The sequence below is a fragment of the Tupaia chinensis genome, unplaced genomic scaffold (genome assembly GCF_000334495.1).
Source record: "Tupaia chinensis unplaced genomic scaffold, TupChi_1.0 Scaffold000270_2, whole genome shotgun sequence".
NCBI lineage: Eukaryota > Metazoa > Chordata > Mammalia > Scandentia > Tupaiidae > Tupaia > Tupaia belangeri.
In genome coordinates, this window is record NW_006159751.1 from 4,544,880 (window position 1) to 4,565,063 (window position 20,184).

The following is a 20,184-nucleotide window of genomic DNA, read 5'->3' on the forward strand; positions in this document are numbered from 1 at the left end:
CTGCAAGTGTGGATACTGTTGTCTTTAAAGTATTTTTATGAAGTTGGTCGAGCCTGAAACATTAAATTTAAAAATTTTAAAAAAATGCATTAAATAAAAATACCTATTTAATGACTGCAGTAAGCTATATAGCCCCAGCTAGGTATGTTCACTTTACTCATTGAGGTTTACGCTTAAAATCAGACATGTGTTTACAGATATGTATGTATCAGCTGTGCTTGCTATTGAAAGCTTTTAGATAATTAAGATCTTTAGTGAATCAATAAAATGTTAAAACCAAAGGGGGGGCATGGAAAACAACTGTAGATACCAGAGATAGTGTGGGAGGAAGGTGGGATATGGAAATGGAAAATCAATTGTTGACAATAACATGTACGGTAATATCCTTGACTGAACCAATATATACAGTGTATTCTGGATAGAAAATCTCATTTTGTAATGATGTACAGTGAATGAAAGTAAATAAATAAAATAAAATAAAAAAAAGAAAAACCAAAACAAAAAAAGTGCGTACGTGTGCATGCTTGCCCACCCAAAATCCCCAAAAGAGAAATGGAGGAGGGCATGTAGTGTGACCATTCCCCATTTCTCATTCCTCCCACCCCCGCTGTGCCCCCATCTGTCTCTCTAGCAAGAGCGCATGTCTTCTGGCAACATTTAAAAAAATAAAGGCCTATTATGCTGTCACCAATACAGAGAATTTTCAAATAGTTTTAATAGGTCATTGTGAGTTTCTACAAAAATCTAGAAAAAGTTAGGATTTGAGGAATATTAATATAATAAAATGCTTTAAATTTCCAAATATATATTTTTGTTAACAAGTTTCCTAAGCACAGTATAAAAGCAGGAACCAAAAAACTACTCATAAAAATCACTGTTGAATTCTGACTTACTCTAAGTTGATAGATAGTACATAAACATAGGATGGAGTAAAAAGTCTCCACTATCAGGGTCAGTAGGTGGTGCAGGGGTCAAGAAGGCTAGATTTCACAAGGCTGATTAAATCTGTAGTTCAAGTCTTAGACTCAGCACCTTAAAGAACACTCCAGGTATGTGTACGTGCTTGTCCAAAATCCTGAGAGGAGAACAGAGAAGGGACTGCAGTGTCGCCATCACCCCCAGGGGTGCTTTCTCTCTCTCTCACTCTCTCTCCAGAAAGCGCACATGCCCTATAGCAAACTTAAAAAAAAAAGGAAAAAAAAAAAAAAAAGCTTGGCAGGCAATAATGCAGATTCTCTTAATAACTGCAAGTAAATCACAAGTGCCTTAGGTTTATTTTTCACTTCTATAAACTGAATGGATTGGACTACACCAGGGTTAACCCACGATACACAATATGTTTAAAGAGATCCAAGAGCTCTTAAAATTGGAAACAAAATTTCAGGTGTATGTGTATTTTTCTGAGACAAGAGGATATGCAGCATTAGTCAAATTATTAAACATACCATGTCCCACCCCCACAAACCGATTAACAAAAACAGTGTCTTAGTTTTAAAATTATATGATTCTTACAAATGTAACTCTAGGCATACTTGTCTTTGGAGGTGTGGCTGCATCATGGAATATTGAGGGCCGCTGTGCCTGGGGATCCCTGGTATCCTGGTAGCATTCTGAGCCAGTCTCATTTGATGGGCTTGAAAAGCTCCACAATTCATGTTGCCTCTTTGCATTGTCTGTACACTGATCAATCTTGGAGGCTATAAAAAGTAGAGATTGCAATTTATATAGCAATGCTTTTATTATAAAGTTATTAGTTGATAGTATGTACATCCAGTTAGTACAAAGCATTTAAAGTAACGAGTCAAGTTATTCTCATTTTTAGCCCAGACTCCAGTTTGGGTAATTACTACAAAGAGTTTGTATATCACTCCCAAATTCCTTAATGTGTGTGTGTGTGTGTGTGTGTGTGTGTGTGTGTTTAAAACATATCAACACAACTTAACCACACTCAGGAGTAATGGTTTTGGCTGAAACAGAGAGAGAGAGTAGGAGAGACAAAGGAATGAGAGTGACTTCAACAAATCTCTAAAGAATGTATTAGTTGTTAGACAGAAACAACCTGTTTCTTTGGCCCATGACCTTTTGTGGAAAACCAAAAAAACCTCGGGTATAGAGAGATGAGAACTTGTACTTCCGGCGTATTAGTGAGTTAATTTCATTCCTCATGATAATTTACTTACTTACTGGCTTCCTTCACAACTCTCATACATTCCCATCATAATCAGAGTGAAAATTTAATTATAGCCTGTGAGCTCTGATTCTGCTAGTAATTTTGAAATGCATACTCACCTACACAGGATAAAGAACAGTCTTGAGGTCTCCACAGTTTCTATCAATAATGTAGTGGCATATTACTCACCTGCTGTTGTAACATCTGAGGGGCTGCTTGTCTAGGATGCTGCTGTGTTGTTGTCGTTGTAGTTGGTACAGGTGCTGGTGGCTGCTGCATCCTCATCTGTTGCAACTGCTGATGTTTCTGTGCATACACTTGTTGTTGCATGTGCTGGAGTCGAAGCTGTGCTAAGTTAATCTGTCCAGGGGTTTTACTAATGTGGTTTGTCCCTGGAGGAACTTGCCCAACTACAACATTAGGAGTATAACCAGGAGCTGGTTTACTCTCTATTACTAGATTACCTGAAGGATTAAAAAAACGAAAAGAATTTGCATATAATCAACTAAATCAACTATTTGCAGATTACTCTATTTTCCTCTTTCCTCTGACAATATCACTACCTCAAAGCTTCCAACAGTACAGAATGTGTGGGAGCTAGGTTTAAAGATCATGATGATCAGAACATAACAGATTCCAAAGCCAAATAAATGACTTTTAATTTTTCAGAATATATTTTCTGCCCTTATGTTTTATTTACAAAGATGTATAGAAAATTAAAGAATCTTGGGCTGGCAGGTGGCGTGGTGAGATAAAATTCAATAAAATGGTTCTTTACCAAAAGAAAGAAAGAGAAAGAGAGAGAGAGAGGGAGGGAGGGAGGGAGGGAGAGAGGAAGGGAGGAAGAAAATTGAAGACCTAGAAGAGACATTATTAGAGGAAGTCCATCTAGTCTGTCTAAATTCTCCATGACAGGACTCGAGCATGCAGGAGGCTGCTGATACTAGTTTCATCTGCCTTTGAATATGACAAAATGTGCAGGACAGAGTATATATTACTACAAAACTGTCATCTGTGGAAACAGTGAATACTTTAAACCACTTATGTTTTCAGAAGTAACCATCTCTCTTGCTTTTCACAGAGCCATGCTTTCTAGGGACAGGGCAAATTGTATTAGGAAGGTGTGCATATATATGGCAGAGGTTGGCAGGCTTTTCCTGTAATGGGCCAGATAGTATATATTTTAGGTTTGGCAGGTCACATAAGATCTGCCAGATACTCTCTGGATCTTGTTTGTTTTTACAAACCTTTGAAGTGTAGAAAGCAGTGCTGGTTATGGTGTCACACAAAAAGGTTCCTAATGCTAGATCTAAGGCTACAGTGAAATACTGAATACTGTAATTTTTTTCCTTTTATTCAAAATTCTTTTTTTTTTTTTTTTGAACAGAAGACTATTCTGCCTCTGCTTTTACACCTCCCAAAGTTTAGGATTTAACTATTTTGAAAGTAAGTTTACCAATCTGTAGGCAGTTGTTGAGAAGATTTTTGGTTTTTGGGGGGTTTATTTTTTGAGTTATTTGTCTATCTCTCTGAAATTTTCACCTATGGTCTTTAGGTTCACCCTGTAGAATAATAAAAGTAAAGTCCGTTTCTCTTCCATATTTAAAGAGCTTCTCTTTAAACTTTCAAACTCTTTAAATCTTTCAAACATTCCTCAGGATCTGACTACCAGGCATACCAGCAACCTGCAGGCCTCTTCTAAATGCATGGTTTGAAATAATTAAGCTACTAAGCACCTAAGCAATTCTTCCAGCAAACGAACAACCATTTGCTAAAACTTCTATATGAAAGTGTCGATATCAATTTAAAAAGATACAGGAGGAAGTTAGAAATGGTACATAATAAAACACTACAAAAAGTAGACTCAAAATTCTAAGGATATAATGACAGAGGAATAGAAAAGCCATAGCTAGTGAGTTGTTTGGAACAAATGACATACGTTAAGGTATTTTTAAAAAAACTTTGTCTAAAATGTGCACTAGATGGTTTCTCCTCCTAATGCTCTGTTCCAAGTTATAATCATAAAACTAAGTATTTCTCACCTAAGTTGACTACATTCTTTGCCCAGAAGGTGGGATCACAATGGAAACGTATTGCACCATTAGCAGCAGGGACAGGGTCACATCGTGCTTTCAAAATATGACGCAGCTGAAAAGTAATCTTGAGGGAAAAAATTCACATTAGTCTTAAAATTAAATACTAACTGTGAAAACATACAAGAAAAAGACATTTAAAACATTTATTTAAGCCCCAGTGTCAGTCTTGGATGAGACAGTAGTAATATTAAGCAAACAAAACAAATACATATGCTTGAATTTCTGCCGTTTCTGATAATAAACTGCATTGAGATGCTAGGTATCTTTGAAAAAGCACATCCTATATGATTTTAGTTATATAAAAATTCTAGAAAATACACTTCAGATTAGTAGTTATCTAGGCCAGAGGTAAAAGAGAACAAGAGAACTTGGGAATGGGGGTGGCAGAAATTTTCTGTATCTTAATGAGATGGTTACATTTGCCAAAAGTCAAATTTAAACTTTAAACAGGTTCAGTTCACCGAATATAAATAATATCTTATTAAAGCCAACGAGAAGATACTATGCGCCTCACCAGTCGCTTGCTGTACAGTAGCGCCGTGCTGCTGCCGCTGGCAATGGCCCAGTTTGTAAAGTTCATAACGTGCTTCACCTGCCGGGAGAGGCCTGTGATATCGTTCTGCTGCTGCAGTAACTTCATCTGTCTTTCCTTTGTAACATTCTGAAACAGAACAAGAGCTTCATTGAAGAATTTTCTATGAAAAACAATCAGCTACAAATTTCTATCACAAAAGGACACATTTTCGTTATTTCCTTTTACCCATCATTTAATGCACTTATGAATGATTAGAGGAAAAGGCACCAAGAGAAGTGGGACTAAAACTTAGTTCTCTAAACTAAAAGGGGATTCTACATACAGAAATTAATGTGAGTTGATGTCTCTTTACTTTCGGCACATAAAACGTCTGTTAAAAATGTCTATCAGGTTAATCCAGTAGACAGAGTTTATGGCATAATGAGCTATCCTTTAGTAATAATTTCATATATTGTTAACTCATTACATATATCAAATAAAGGAAAATATTGTGTCACCAGTGCCACCTACTGGTGTGGCATGAGGCTAAAGTTAAAAATCTCTTCTCAAACACCTAAGACAAATGGAAAAGAAAAATCTCAAGACTCTAAGGGAGCTCTTTGATATGATAAACATTCACAAAAAACAAAGGAGTAAGGACAGACCTAAGTGGGAAAAAAAAAAAACCACACACACTTTCAGGAAAATGCTGCAAAGAAAAATGCTTTACAAGCACCAAACTCCCAAAAGAAATGGATAATGTCCTCTATACTAACACATGCAACATCCCAAATGACTGATCTACTTTTCTCTTGACCACTTTCTCTCAAAATGACTCAACATGGTTTACCAGACAATATTTTGCCTAAGGAAGCAAGCTGTTCATTTTCTAATATAATCAATGAACAGCAGTCAGCTGACAGAAATGTGAACATTAATAAATATCAGCCTTGTTGTGAACCTTAGGAAAACATCTCTCTCACAAAGTTTAGGAACATATGACAGCAGAAAATATCTGTATTAAGCTGTCATCATGTTAGGAGTAAGTGGCACATCTGTCATTAGGTACTTACATACACTTTAAACTTAAGAGACATCTTTTAATTCAGAATGTCTTAAAGTATTCTTACAAATGTAAGTTTAAACATATGGCTAAAATGTGTAGCAAGTTAAAAATGTATCAAAAATTGTTATGGTTGGGAACCAGCAGTTAGCATAATGGCTATGTCGCTGGACTCCCACATAGCCAACCGCGGTTCGCGTCCTGGACACGGTCGGTGGCTTAAAACTCACACTGGGTGCGTGTGCGTGCGTGCCCAAGATCCCGAGAGGAGAATGGAGGAGAAGGGATTGCAGCGTGACCATGCCCCCTGGGGGGGGGTGATTTCTCGCTTTCTGTCTCTATGTCTCTCTCTGTCTGGCGAGCGCACAGGCCCTATAGCGAAAATCTCTCCAAAAAAGAAAATTGTTATGGTTAAGTACTCTCCATTTACACTATCCTTTTGTGGGAAAAAAAAATCTATCAGGGTTAAACACAACTACTGAATGTACAACAGGAAAGAGACTTCCAGCTTTAACAATATGTGCAGTAATACCTTTCAGCTTACAATCGTTTCAATGGAAAGATGTGTTTCAAAAGATAGAAATTCACATGTAGCATTCTTCTGACATAATTTTTTTATTTGTAACTACGTGTCTAATATTTTTAAAAGATTGTATGGAAAAATGGAACAGAAAAATCTACTATGGACAATTGGTGGCTAATAGAAGTTAAATATTCAAATATTCATATAATTTAAATTACTACTAATCAATAGTACTACACAGAATACAACCCCTTACAATCTGAGCTTACGCAAGAGCACAAAATTTTCAAATAGGGAACATTTCTTTTTTAAAATACTCAACTGCTAAGAAAATTCGCAATTGAAATTTGCTGAGAACACATCAACTATGGCCTTAGACTTAAGTCTATGATCAAAAATTAATTTGAATTTCACTATCTAGATTCTCATTTAGAAAATTTTTATCTCGGAAACCAGCAGTTAGCGTAATGGCTATGTCACTGGACTCCCACGTAGTCGACCGTGGTTCACGTCCCGGACCCGGTGGCTTAAAACTCACGCCGGGCACGTGTGCGTACGTGCCCAAGATCCCGAGAGGAGAATGGAGGAGAAGGGATTGCGGCGTGACCATCCCCCCTGGAGGGTGATTTCTCACTTTCTGTCTCTATGTCTCTCTCTGTCTGTCTGGCGAGCGCACGCGCCCTATAGCGAAAAAACCTCTCCAAAAAAAAAAAAAATTTTTATATATTAATCTCAAAATACATGATATAAAGACCTAATACCATAAAATTATAAACAAGTTTAAGGTTTATAAACTTCAAAATGAATGTTTTTAGCAAAACTATGAAACTATTTTAAAAATAAGGTAAAACACACAAATGATTTAAGCAGAAGTTATATGAATTTATATGGAGAAGTTAACTTGAGGTCCCAATCTGGAAAAAGAAACCCGCTTTGTCTTCATTTACAAAGCATTTTAGTAAAAATCATTTCTTTCTTAGAGAACATCACTATGTCCTAATGTATACACCTAAAGTTGAGTTTATACACTGAGTTGCAAAGGAACTAATTAGGAAAAAAAAAGCATCTTTTCCCATAGAAAACAGGAGGAAAATTCATTTATTATTTTACCTTATGCCATAACCCCAACCCATCTAAAAGAGCTTTCAATAAACACTAATAGCTAAAAAAAAATAAAAATAAAAAATAAAATAAAATAAAATAAAATAAACATTAAAAGCTGAAGGCAAGAGAAGCAGTTTTTGTTTTATTTTGGCTTTGAACCATACCTCTAGCTGCTGTAAGAGAGATTTTCCTTTTTTATTAATTTCATTGATAAGGGTGAAAATGGCCACTTTAATTTCCTGTTCTACTCGTTTGTTAGTTTCATTTACTTCTTTTATCCTGAATAAGAGAAATGCATCATTAGGTTATCAACTAATTTACATGTCTCTGAATCATCAACTGTTAAAGAATTCATCAAACTTGGGCACTTAACCGGAAAACTATAATTGGAACTTCATCAAAATGTACAACTTTATGTTTCAGCAGACCTGACAGCTTGATTCAATCCAAACGAGTTATGTATAAAGACAAAGAATGGATTTAGTATTTACTAATTTTAAATTAAGTTCATAAAGGCCAGTGAGTGAGCTGGATAGCAACCTCCCTAAGTCTCTATATTACGAATGTGATATACAAACAACTGTCAAATCTGGTACACTGACCTTAATGCTTTCTAAGAACAGTCTGTAAAAAAGAACAATGTAGCAACCAGTAAGTGTTTTTAAAAGGGTTAAGAGTTAAACATGGAAGCATTTATTTTTCCATATAATTTAAACACTTCAAATCTGGATTCTGATATACTACTTCCACAACTGCATCTCAAAATGATTTTTTTTTAATTGTATAAAGGGCATAAAACATTTTCAATCTACTTCTCTTGCTCTGTTTTTGTTTTCGTTTTTGCTGAGAGCATGTATGCTCACAGACAGACAGAGGAGGAAAGGATAAAGTATTCCTTAGGGGAATGTCATGATGCAATCCCTTCTCCATCTCCCTCTCCTTTTGGGATTTGGGGCAAGCAGGTGCTGGCATGTTTCTCAAGCTGCCAGGTGTGGGACTGTGTGGTTGGCCACCTAGGATTCAGCTACCCCAACTACCATGCCACAGAGCCTGTCCTTCAATCCAAAAGCTGTTAGGTACTTCAGAAACAGGTGAAAGCACCTGCTATGGTTGAAAATTTGATTGCAAATATGAAATACCTTGGTGTTTATAAAGTAGGAAGAATCCAATATAAATACCAATATAAATACATAAAATGTCAACAATCATATGAAGCAGCTTTTAAATTTTATACATTCTACTTCTGTACTATGACCCACAATTTCAGCCCCTTAAACTGCCTTTCATTTGACAAAATCAAATTTGATAACTTTAATACATTCTAAGCAACAGTAATATAATTTTTTTCATCCTCTGTCCATACGTCACTACTTGTTTGACCACTTATCTAAAATTTTTAGTGAATTCTGTACTTACCTTATTAAAGTCAGTGGAAGACATTTTTTAAAGACAAAAATAGTAGCAACGAGGCTGGCCCCAAAGCCCAGTGGTTAAGAGAGCCAAATCCTACATGGTTGACTATAGCTCAAGTCTCAGCCCTCGAGGCTTGAAAAACACTCCAGGAACATGTGCATACGTGCCCCAAATCCCAACAGGATGGAGAAATAGAGAAGGGATTGTGGCATGACCAGGTCCCATTGAGGGGATGTTTCTTCTTCCCTTTCTTTCTCAAGCATGCACCCTCTGACAATTAAAAAAAAAAAAAAAAAAAAAGGTACTAGAAATAAATATAGGTCTCAAATGTAAAATGACTGAGTCAAAGATGGGAATCATTACGCATGCTGAGAGCACAGGATTAATTATATAATGTATAATTATACATTATACATCCAATTGTGCAGGAAGAAAAAATGTCTACTAAAAAATATGGAGATAAGTCATTGAAAAACATGTCTAAAAAAGGAAGTAACCATTGGTGATTTTAATACTTTTTTTAAGCTTCTTGGAAATGAAATCCTTAACCTCCCGAAAGCTTTGCAATTCCTAAACAGGTGAACTTTGTTCTACTTCTGTAAACAGATTCAGGAAAATATGTACAAAACATATAGAAAAATACAGTGTGTATACAAAACATGTAAAAACATGGAACTATCAGTGAATTAACTCATTTTAATTCCTCTGAAAGGGACATCCATTTATGATTTTTGAGAAGATATAGTTATCACCTCCAGCATCAACCACATCAGACCCACAGTTTAGCTTAAAACATCCTGATATTTCTAAAACCACAAACCATTAAACACCAGTGTGTGTTTGTATAGATTATCCACAACCATTTAGGAGCCTTTTATTCTCTTTCAGTATTGCTTCTTTAAAAAAAATGCATCTATTTGCAATTTTCAAGCTACTGGGTCTAGGTCTCAAACCACAGCCATCTGGGAATCCAGTACCCCAACTACCATGCCACCTGCTGGCCCTTGGTCTCACTTCTTAAAATGAGAAGCTCCACATGTGTAGCACTATTATTATTCATCTAGCCAACTATTTAATTTTTTTTTCCTTTGGAGAGGTTTTTTTTGCTATAGGGCACGTGCACTCACCTGACAGAGAGAGACAGAGAGACAGAAAGCGAGAAATCACCCCCCAGGGGGGATGGCCAAGCCACAATCCTTTCTCCTTCGTTCTCCTCTCAGGATCTTGGGCATGCACGCACACGTGCCCGGCATGAGTTTTAAACCACCGGGTCCAGGACGCGAACCGCAGTCGACTACATGAGAGTCCAGCAACATAGCCATTATGCTAACTGCTGGTCCCCCCAACTATTTAAACTTTTAAAGTATGTAATATGTGCCATTTTAATCAACATAAATTAATGAGTTTTAATATTTGAGAAAAATATCAGTATTTGTGCATCTATAAACTAAGCACACATTAACCCTATTCCTACCCTAAATCTGCAGGTCTTAATTATGCCAGTTCCAAGTGTGTTTTTCTAGAAGAGTTCCAACTTTGTTAATCCCCTCTTTTATGAAAATTACTCCCACTTTCCTTATCAATAAATTTAGTTTACTTACAAATGTATCAAAGTAGAATAATTTTTAAATAATAATAATAATGATCACAGTAATGCTAAGGATAATAATACCCGCCAAATCTGGGCATTTAATATGTGCCAGAAACTGTACTATGTATTCATCTTATAATGCTACCAGTAAGAGAAGTTACGGTTTTCATGCTTGTTTTACAAATGGGGAATAAATGAGTCCACTACTCAGGAAACTCTCTCCTATATATTTTATCTTCCATACAGTCTCTATCATAAATTTTATAATTTAACTCTCCATATTAATTTCTTATTACAAGTTTAAGACTTATACAGATTATAATCTTATGAATTATAAAATAGTCAAAGATTTATTCTAAAAGAATATACTAAAGTTTGGTCAATTAAATTTTGCTTAACAAATATTATAATCCCAAACTCTAACTATACTCTTGCTCCCTCAAAAAAATAATATTGGGCCAGCTAGTAGAAAGGTAGTTATGATGGCTGGATGCCACATGGCTGACTTCATAGCTGGAGTTCCAGATCCAGTGGCTTGAGAAACATGCTGGGAACATATGTATATGTGCTCAAAATCCCAAAAGAAGATATGGAGAAGAGATTGTGGCAGGTCATTCCCCAGTGGGGGGTTACTTTCTCACTGCTCCCCATCCATGATCATGTCTCTCTGGTGAGCACACAGCACTCTCTGGTAAAATTTAAAATAATAATGATGTTTACTGTATATGCTTAACATAACATAAAAAGTTAAACTGATCTACTTCTTTTTAATAATCCTTAAAGCAAAATTCTTGTTTTAAGGCAACACACTTACCTATTCTGCACCTGAGTAGCTGCAAAATGAACATAATTCTTCTTTTCAAGAAGCTTAGCTAGTAGATTCTCAATTGCACCTTTCTGATTTTGAAATGCTTCTTCCAAAAACTGATACCTTAGAACCAAAACAAAAACCATATTTAAAATAGAAAATTTATGATTCAGATTTTGGAAATAAAGAATGACAGCATGAGCCAATCTTGAAACCTTACTTAAATGACCAACTCTCTGTTCTGGCCACTCATACCTAACCTCAACAGTAACTTTTAACTGCCAAACCCCTCCTTTGTGACCCTTTATGAAGCCATTACAAAAGAAACATTATTCAGAAAAAAATTTGATTACTCTTATATTAAAGTTTTGAGTCAGGATTACTTTTTAACCCACATACTGAAATTAAGGATTATATACATTTTAAGTCATAGAATATAACCACATTATGGAAAATACTATCAAACAAGGGGAAACCACGCATATCACAAAATGACTGCTACTAGTGTAATCTATAGTGCCTTACTCTTATACATGTTTTTTAAATACAAGTGTTATCACAGTATATATGCAATTTTACATCTGACTTTTATTCTTTATTTTGTCTTTATAATCACACTTAAAATTATTTTTTCTATTTTAAATGCTGCGTATGCCAAAGGGAAATTTCCAAAAGGGTTTTATCAATGAAAACTATCACCGGGTCAGTTAGTTATGTGGCATGGTGGTTAAGGCAGCCAGAATTCACATTGTAAAGTGCATGCGTTTTGAGTCCCAGATCTGGTGGCTTCACAAATACACTGGCTGTATGTGTGTTTATGCTCAAAATCCCCCCACAGAAGGAAAGATGGAGAAGAAGAGAGTGAGGCATGGTCATTCCCCATTGGGAGTACTTTTTCCTTTTCCTTTCTGTCTGTCTGTCTGTCTGTCTCTCTCCCTCTCTCTGGTGAGTACAAGCAGCCTCTAGTTTAGAAAAAAAAAAAACAACAACAACCAACATCAGTTTTACTATAACATTGTCAACCTAAGTGGTATATGTTAAAATTTTCTGATTATAATAGTGAAAATTTAAAAATTTTTGCTACAGGGTATGTGCACTCACCAGAAAGACAGAGAAGCGAGAAATCACCCACCAGGGGAGATGGCCACACCACAGTTCTTTCTCTTCCATTTTCCTCTCAGGATCGTGGGCATGCACATTCTCACACATGCCCGGCCCGAGTTTTAAGTTTCAGGGTCCAGGACTCAAACAGCAATCAACTACGTGGAAGTCCAGTGATGGACGCCACCTGCTGGTCCCTGAACTTTAAGTCTGTAATTCTTTGGTTATTAGGAAGCTGAAATACAGTTTTCTTTGCTAGTTTTATTTCCATTTGTAAAATATCCAATGTTTGAGCTTCTGCTACATGCTTTTAACATGTGTAAAAAGAACCATTATGTACTGGTTCTTCCCCACCTCCCGAGAGATTTTTGCTATAAGGCGTATGCGCTTGCTGGAGAGACAAAGAGAGACAGAAAGTGAGAAATCAATCCCCAGGGGGGATGGCCATCAATCTCTTCTCCTCCATTCTTCTCTTGGAATTTTGGGCACAAATGCACACACGCTTTGTGTGAATTCAAGCCACTGGGTCTGGGATCCAAACTACAGTAACCAGGTGGGAGTCCAGCACCTTCAACACTATACCTCCTGCTGGCCCCATGTAACAGGTCTTAATCCAGTAACAAATAGGCACACAAATGAAATGACATCACATTGTGACAAGGACTATAATGGAGAAATATATAATTTGCCACAAGAATCCAGTGCTTAAATTGACCTCTTTACTGAGCACATGCAGAGGCATGCTTGGGGTAATACAAAGACTACAATAAGGCCTAAGATATATATGCAAAGGTCACAATATAAGACAATACTGATAAAATCCCCAGGCAGATCATGAAGGAACAGGTTTTATACCATGGTTTTTTATATCTTATTCTTTAATAAGAACCCCTAATATAATCTTGACCAGATTTACATTCTAGAAAAATCATCAGACAGAAATATAAAAGACCTAAAGAAGGTGGCAGTAAAAGACAACTAGTTAGAACTCTAGGATCATAGTGCAGGTGAAATATCAGAGCACATTACTGGTTGATATAAATGAACAAATAGGCTAGAACTGCCTGTGCCAGAGTGATCAGCAGCTATAGTGTCTTGAGAGGTCATATGGCAGTTTTGCCAAGGTCCATGGGACAACCTGAAGCGTGAATGCATAGCTAAGGCAGAGTCAGAAGAAGCTCACTGGAAATGAATTCACAGTACTGACAAAATTATAATCATCTATGTGAACACTGAAATTATGAGAGTAAAGACAGAAAGTGAAATGATGAGGAAGACTGAACATCTAAATGCTAGTGTCTCCAGCTAAGGTAGACAAGAGGAAAGGGGATGAAATTATTAACATAAAGGAAAGTTTGTTAACATAATAGGATGTTTGCTTAGTGGTAGAATTCAAGAAGTAAAGGAAAATGGAGGGCAGCAGAGGGGAATGTGTAGAACATTATGGGGATCTGTGTTACAGAAAGAAAGCAGCTGGCAAGTAGGGTTTTTATTTTGTACACCAATTTGAATATTTTTTTTGAGGGGAGGGGGACAAATTAAACGTAGTAAAATGTGCCATTCTGGGGGCCGGCAGGTGGTGTGGTGGTTAAGGCTGTGGCCTCCTATGGCCGAGTGCAGTTCAATCCCAAACGTGGCAGCTTGCTTTCTCATTTTCCCTCCCTCTCTGGTCAAATTAAAATATAATAGGAATAAATGAAATAAAATAAATAACTCTTAAAGAAACCCACAAATTTACTGAGAAATAGTGCCAGTTTAGGGACCAGCAGATGGCAGAATGGTTGAGGCGCTAGACTCTCACATAGTTGACCGCAATTTAAGTCCCAAACCCAGTGGCTTAAATCTCATGCCAGGTGCAAGAAGAGAATGAAGAAGAAAGGATTGTGGCATGGCCATCCCCCCGACCCCTAGGGGGTTGGTTTCTTGTTTTTTGTCTCTCTCTGGTGAGTGCGCACGCTCTATAGCAAAAATCTCTTTTAAAAAAAAGTGTCAGTTTAATTATTTTTAAGGAGAATATTTTTTAAAGTAAAGCAACTGTCTATAAAGTTAAGCATGTTATAAATTGTATTTGTTATTAAACAAAGGTCAGACCGTGGTACAGCAATAAAACAGAACACTAAGCAAGGCAGACTCACATGGGAAGGATCCCGGTGCAGAGACCTCCCTGAGCATGCTGGGGAATGGCTCCAGATACTTGCTAAAGTTGGGAATGGACATTAGGGTCAAGTCTGGGGGTGCTGTCTCTACCTCTCTCTCTCATTCATGGAAAAAATGAACCTTTTTAAAAAATTATATTATCCAACAGGAATAAAGCATGCAGACATTTTAATTTTAAAGACTTTTCAAGAATTTCTACTGTTAAAGAGGAGACCCAAAGACTTCATTAAAGAGTAACATCTGATTATTCCATATATCATTTTTTCCTAAGTCTAATGAAAATGGTTAAGTCTACTAAAGTGAAAGTACAAGAATTCCACTCTAAGTTTTTTGACTTAATGAATTTTAATTATATTCTAAGTAAGAAAGATCTTTTTCAAGAATAGCTGAACTATGGAAACAATTAGGAAGGCGGCTGGTAGAAAGGTTAAACTATTGGGTCGATGAAGAAGTCACAGCATATTTTTCTATGCACAAGTGCATCACGGCTTTTCCTACAACCCAATAGTATCAAAATTCACAAAATTTTAATTGATAAAATTTGACATTGTACAAATTTCTCTTCTCATCCAAAAATAAGTGTTTCTGAATCCTATTCATCTTTCTGCCCCCAAGTGAATATGGAAGCAAAATACACTATTTTCCGAAATATTTCCTAGGTAAAAATGTGTTTACTTCTCTTACATAAGGGTTGACACCTGAGCTGAATGCTAAAGGATGGATAAGGGCTTTCTAGGACACACAATTTTGGTAGGAAGGTAAGAGCTTTCACTGAAAAAAAAAAAATCTGAATGTATAAAAGTACAGCATTCTGAAACCACCTGTCATTTCAGGGTGAAGCAAAAGATAGCAATGCTAAAAGAATAGGAATGTATCAGATGCTTTAAAAAAAAAAAAAAAAAAAAAACACCCCGCTATACATTAATATTCTGCTGAAGATGAATTCAAATACAGGCTGAACAACCCCAATTTGAAATGCTCTAAAATCCAAAATTCTTGCATGTCAACATGAAATCACAAGTGAAAAATTCTACATCTGACTTCATGTGACTAGTCTCAGTCAAAATATAGCCAAGAGACCAGCAGACAGCCTAATGGTCATGTCACTAGACTCCCACGAAGTCAACCGCAGTTTGAGCCCTGGACCCAGCAGCTTAAAACTCACACCAAGCACATGTGTGTTCGTGCCCAAGATCTCAAGAGGAGAATGGAGAAGGGACTGCAGTGAGGCCATCCTTCTGGGGGGTGATTTCTCACTTTAACCTTATCTCTCCCACAAGCACATGCACCCTATAGCAAAAATCATTTTTAAAAAAAAACAGTCAATATAAAATTACTGAATAAAATTACCTTCAGGCTATGTGTATAGGTATATATAAAACGTAAATAAATGTCACATTTAGACTTGGGTCTTATGCCCAATATATGTCATTATGTATATGCAAATATTCTAAAAACCAAAACCCAAGATACTTCCCAAACATTTCAGATAAGGGACACTCAACCTGTTACTAAATTAGGGTGAACCATCAAGGGATTGACTGAAAGTGATAGATTTGTCTCTGTTCACCTGAATAAACTTCAATTTTAAAATTAGAGAAAAAAAACTGACAAGAGCCTGAAAAACGAAGGCATAATATGAGAGTAGTTTTGATTACAAGCTAATTTTCTTAGCTAATTTTCTAATTTTCTTAGCTAACAGAATAAACTTACACTAAATCTTCTTTGTGTGTATGTGTGTGATTTTTGCTATAAGACACATGCACTTGCCGGAGAGAGAGAAAGAGACAGACAGACAGAGACACAGAAAGCGAGAAATCACCCCCTGGGGGGACGGCTACGCTGCAAATCCCTTCTCTATTCTCTTCTCTCAGGATCTTGAACATGCTTGAACATGCATGCACACATTGCCAGTGTGAGTTTTAAGCCACCAGGTCCAAGACTTAAACTGCAGTCAACTATGTGAGGAGTCCAGAGATGTAACCATTATGCCATCATTTTTTTTTAGTTTTTTTTTGGCATAGGTCATATGTACTTGCCAGAGATAGAGAAGAAAAGTGAGAAATCACCCCTAGAGGAAATGGCCATTCTACAATCCCTTCTCCTCTAGGGAACTTCTCTTGATTCTGCCTTAGCTGTGCATTTTCATTTCTCCTCTTGGGATTTTTGGGCATGCATGCACATGCACCCAGCATGATTTTCAAGCTGCTGGGTCTGGTGCTCAAACCGCAGTCAGCCATGTGGGAGTTCCTCACCTTAATCACCACGCCACTTACTAGCCCCTGAATCTTTTTAACTAATTAAAATTATGGAATACTTCAGAAATAAAGGTAAAGTAGAATAACCAGTAAAAAGACTAAGTTTTATTTTGATTAGTTAGGTAGCCAGCAGGTGGCATAGTGGTTAGGGTGCTAGGTTCCCTCATGGGTGACCGTGGTTCAAGACCTGGACTCAGTGGCTTGAAAACCACAACAAATAAATAGATGATTAAATAAATAAATGATTAAGATAAATAAATTTTTGATCAATATGCAAATACTTAATTGTAATTTCTTATATTTTAATATTACATTATTTTAATATAGGTTTCCTAGTAACAATTAATTATTTTCAGTATTTAAAAATATCTAATCAAAACTTACATATGCCCAGGATTTAGTTAGGACAGTAGATGTAAAAGTTTCTGTACTATACAGGTTAGAATTATAGAAACCCAGTATAATAAATACCTCACTGGTTGTCTGGTTTTGATCGAAGTTAATCAGCACACTTATACGTGTTTTTTAATTATGGAAAAATAAATTATATTTAATGAAGTTTACTGAACAGTTTAAAAAACTATGGTGCTGGGGACCAGCAGGTAGCATGGTGGCTGAGGTGCTGGACACTCTCACATGGCTGATCATGGCTCAAGTCCTGGACCTGGTGGCTTGCTTTCTCCCTTTCTCTTTCTTTGTCTCTCTTTGGTCAAATTAAAATAAATGGATGAATAGATAAAATTAAAAATAATTATTAAAAATAAATTTAAAAAAATAAAAAACTAAGGTGCTAATGAATGAATGATGAGAAAAATAAATGGTTGTTTTCTAAAATGCTGAGGAATCATTTAGCTAGTATTTGTGTATTTCTGAATATACACACAAGATGGTATTGAATCCTGAGCTCTACTACTCCACTTGTCATGTGAGCACAGTACTAGTTTCAGTAACTGTCACTATGTAGAGTAATGATTAAGATTTTACTCTCGCACAGTTAGAGAAATATATCAACTATGGGGGCCAGCAGTTAGCGTAATGGCTATGTTGCTGGACTCCCATGTGGTCAATCGCAATTCAAGTCCCGGACCCAGTGGCTTAAAATCACGCAAGGTGCATGTGCATGCATACCCAAGATCCTGAGAGGAGAGCAGAGGAGAAAGGATTGTGGAGTGGCCATCCCCCTGGGAGGTGATTTCTTGCTTTCTGTCTGTCTGTCTCTCTCTGGTTTTCTGGAGAGTGCATGCGCCCTATAGCAAAAACCTCTCCTCCCCACCTAGGAAAAAAAAAAAATATATATATATATATACACACACACATATGTATATATGTATATATGTATATGTGTGTGTGTGTATATATATATATATATCAACTTTGTATCCAAATTAAATATCTAGGGAAATTTTTTTAAAAACAGGCTCAGTTTAATTTTTCTTCAGTTATTTCATTTTTTAAAACTTATATAGCATTTCAAATATATACTAAAGGTTCAATTCCACTGACCCAACCATCTGCTTTCAATATTCACTTAGAACCAATTTTATGTATGCACCCAGCCACACAGACATCCCCCTCGACTACCCTGAAGAAAATGCCAAATGCATTTCTCAATCTATAGATAGCAGCATGTAACCTGGTTATAGAACTTACTATATTTTTCAGACACTGTAAGTATCTTACATGAATCCTCTCATTTAAACGTTAGAAAAGCGTAATAACTTAGATACTATCATGATATCGTCACAGAGAATAACTGAATGGTTTGAACAATGCTCTGTTGTTTCAGTTCTGTCAAATATGGAATAATCCTTTTATTTACTGTTACAGAGCTTTCTTTTTTTAAAGAATTAAATGGGATAAAATATATAAAGCACTTAAGGCACAGTAAGGTTTACTGCTTACTATCACTGAAATTTTTAGCAGTAATTTTAAAGAATCTGTATTGCTACAATATAAAAATTTCTTTATCCAAACCTTCAACAACAAAAGGCCTACTGTACACACACAAAGACCTCATCAAAGGATTTTTGAGAAATTTTTTAAACACAAGCTATGTTCCTTTCTGCAGGCTCTGTATGAAGGGGGAACCACCACCACCACCACCAGGAGCTCTGGGGAAACAGCAGAGTAGACAGTATGGGCAACCATAAGAAGATCCTAAAAGGGAAGAAATTCCTAGAAAGCATGAAAAGACATTAAAGTTCTCACATAAATAGAACAGGGATCTAAAGCTAACTTTAATTACATTTCAAAGTCACAGTGACATTACCCGATATTTCTTTCCCTTTTTTAAAAATCACCTGATATCTCAACTCCTTAAGATTTCATTAGAACAGCATGTCTGATTCACTAACCTTTTCTTCTGTAATGTCTAACCTATTAATCCTATCCCAATATGAAACACAGAAAAAAAGTTCAGAGAGAAAAAAAAAGAGAAAGAGAGCAACAGAATATACGTATAATTGCTCTCCCCAAAGGAAAAGGGAAGAAACAAAATTGGAAGAATTTAAATTTGAATTTGACAAAAAATTTTCCAAACTTGATAAAAATTATAAAATCTATATGGATCTAAGAAGGTCAACATTTCCCAAGCACAAGAAACGCTAAGAAAATTACACTGAGGGCCAGCAGGTGGCATGGTGGTTGAAGTGCTGGACTCCCACATGGCCACAATTCAAGTCCTGAACTCAGTAATCCAAAAATCACAACAAATAAATAGAAAATAAATGAACAACTGATGTTTTTGGAAAAAGAAAACTATACTACTATACTCAACTTCCCCTCTGTAGAAAAGTTCAGGCTGGACGGTTAAGCAGGCACTGCTTCCAGAGAAGAGTTGCTACATTTATGCAGGGATTTGACACTCAGTAATTCAGAGGTCCCCAAGCCGACTACAGACTGTGACAACAGATGTAGAGTCTCTCATTTGTAGACACCAGATTTGTCACAAATTTACCAGGTCAAGAATAGCAAATGAAGTGTTTCAGCTTTAACTGCCGATCATGAAAAATACGGCAGGGATCCACAGCATCCTAATAAACTGCGTATTGTTAAATATCAAGATAAAAAGTACTAAAAGGTATCCATATTGGGGGAAAGATATAATAAAGATGCTTGGGTTAGAAAAAGCACATACCCCTCAAGTTCTTAAGAATATCCCTTCAGTGACTGCAAAACTGAGAGTAGTGAAACATTTGGTAAGAATTCAGCCCCTGAAGTTGCCCCAAGGACTTACAACAGAGGAGGACATGACTAAGTTGACTAACTTGCCTGGAGTGCAGGGGAAGTAGTGCAGTGGCATCTGAATGAAGCCTGTGGAGACTGAAGCAGTCAAGTCCTGATGCCTAAGCAGCTTTAGATTAGAAAATGCAAACTGTTGTTATTTA

General features: G+C 36.4%; 1 protein-coding gene across 1 annotated transcript in view; it reads right to left on the reverse strand.

The window, feature by feature from the left end:
* Positions 1–20,184, reverse strand: part of TRIM33 (tripartite motif containing 33) — a gene marked incomplete at its 5' end in the record, with an annotated part of 131,472 nt that overhangs the window by 38,033 nt on the left and 73,255 nt on the right. The window contains 6 exon segments of the mRNA XM_006149664.3: positions 1,533–1,697; positions 2,360–2,634; positions 4,213–4,330; positions 4,781–4,927; positions 7,635–7,749; positions 11,289–11,405. Coding sequence (XP_006149726.2) covers positions 1,533–1,697; positions 2,360–2,634; positions 4,213–4,330; positions 4,781–4,927; positions 7,635–7,749; positions 11,289–11,405 — 937 coding nt within the window.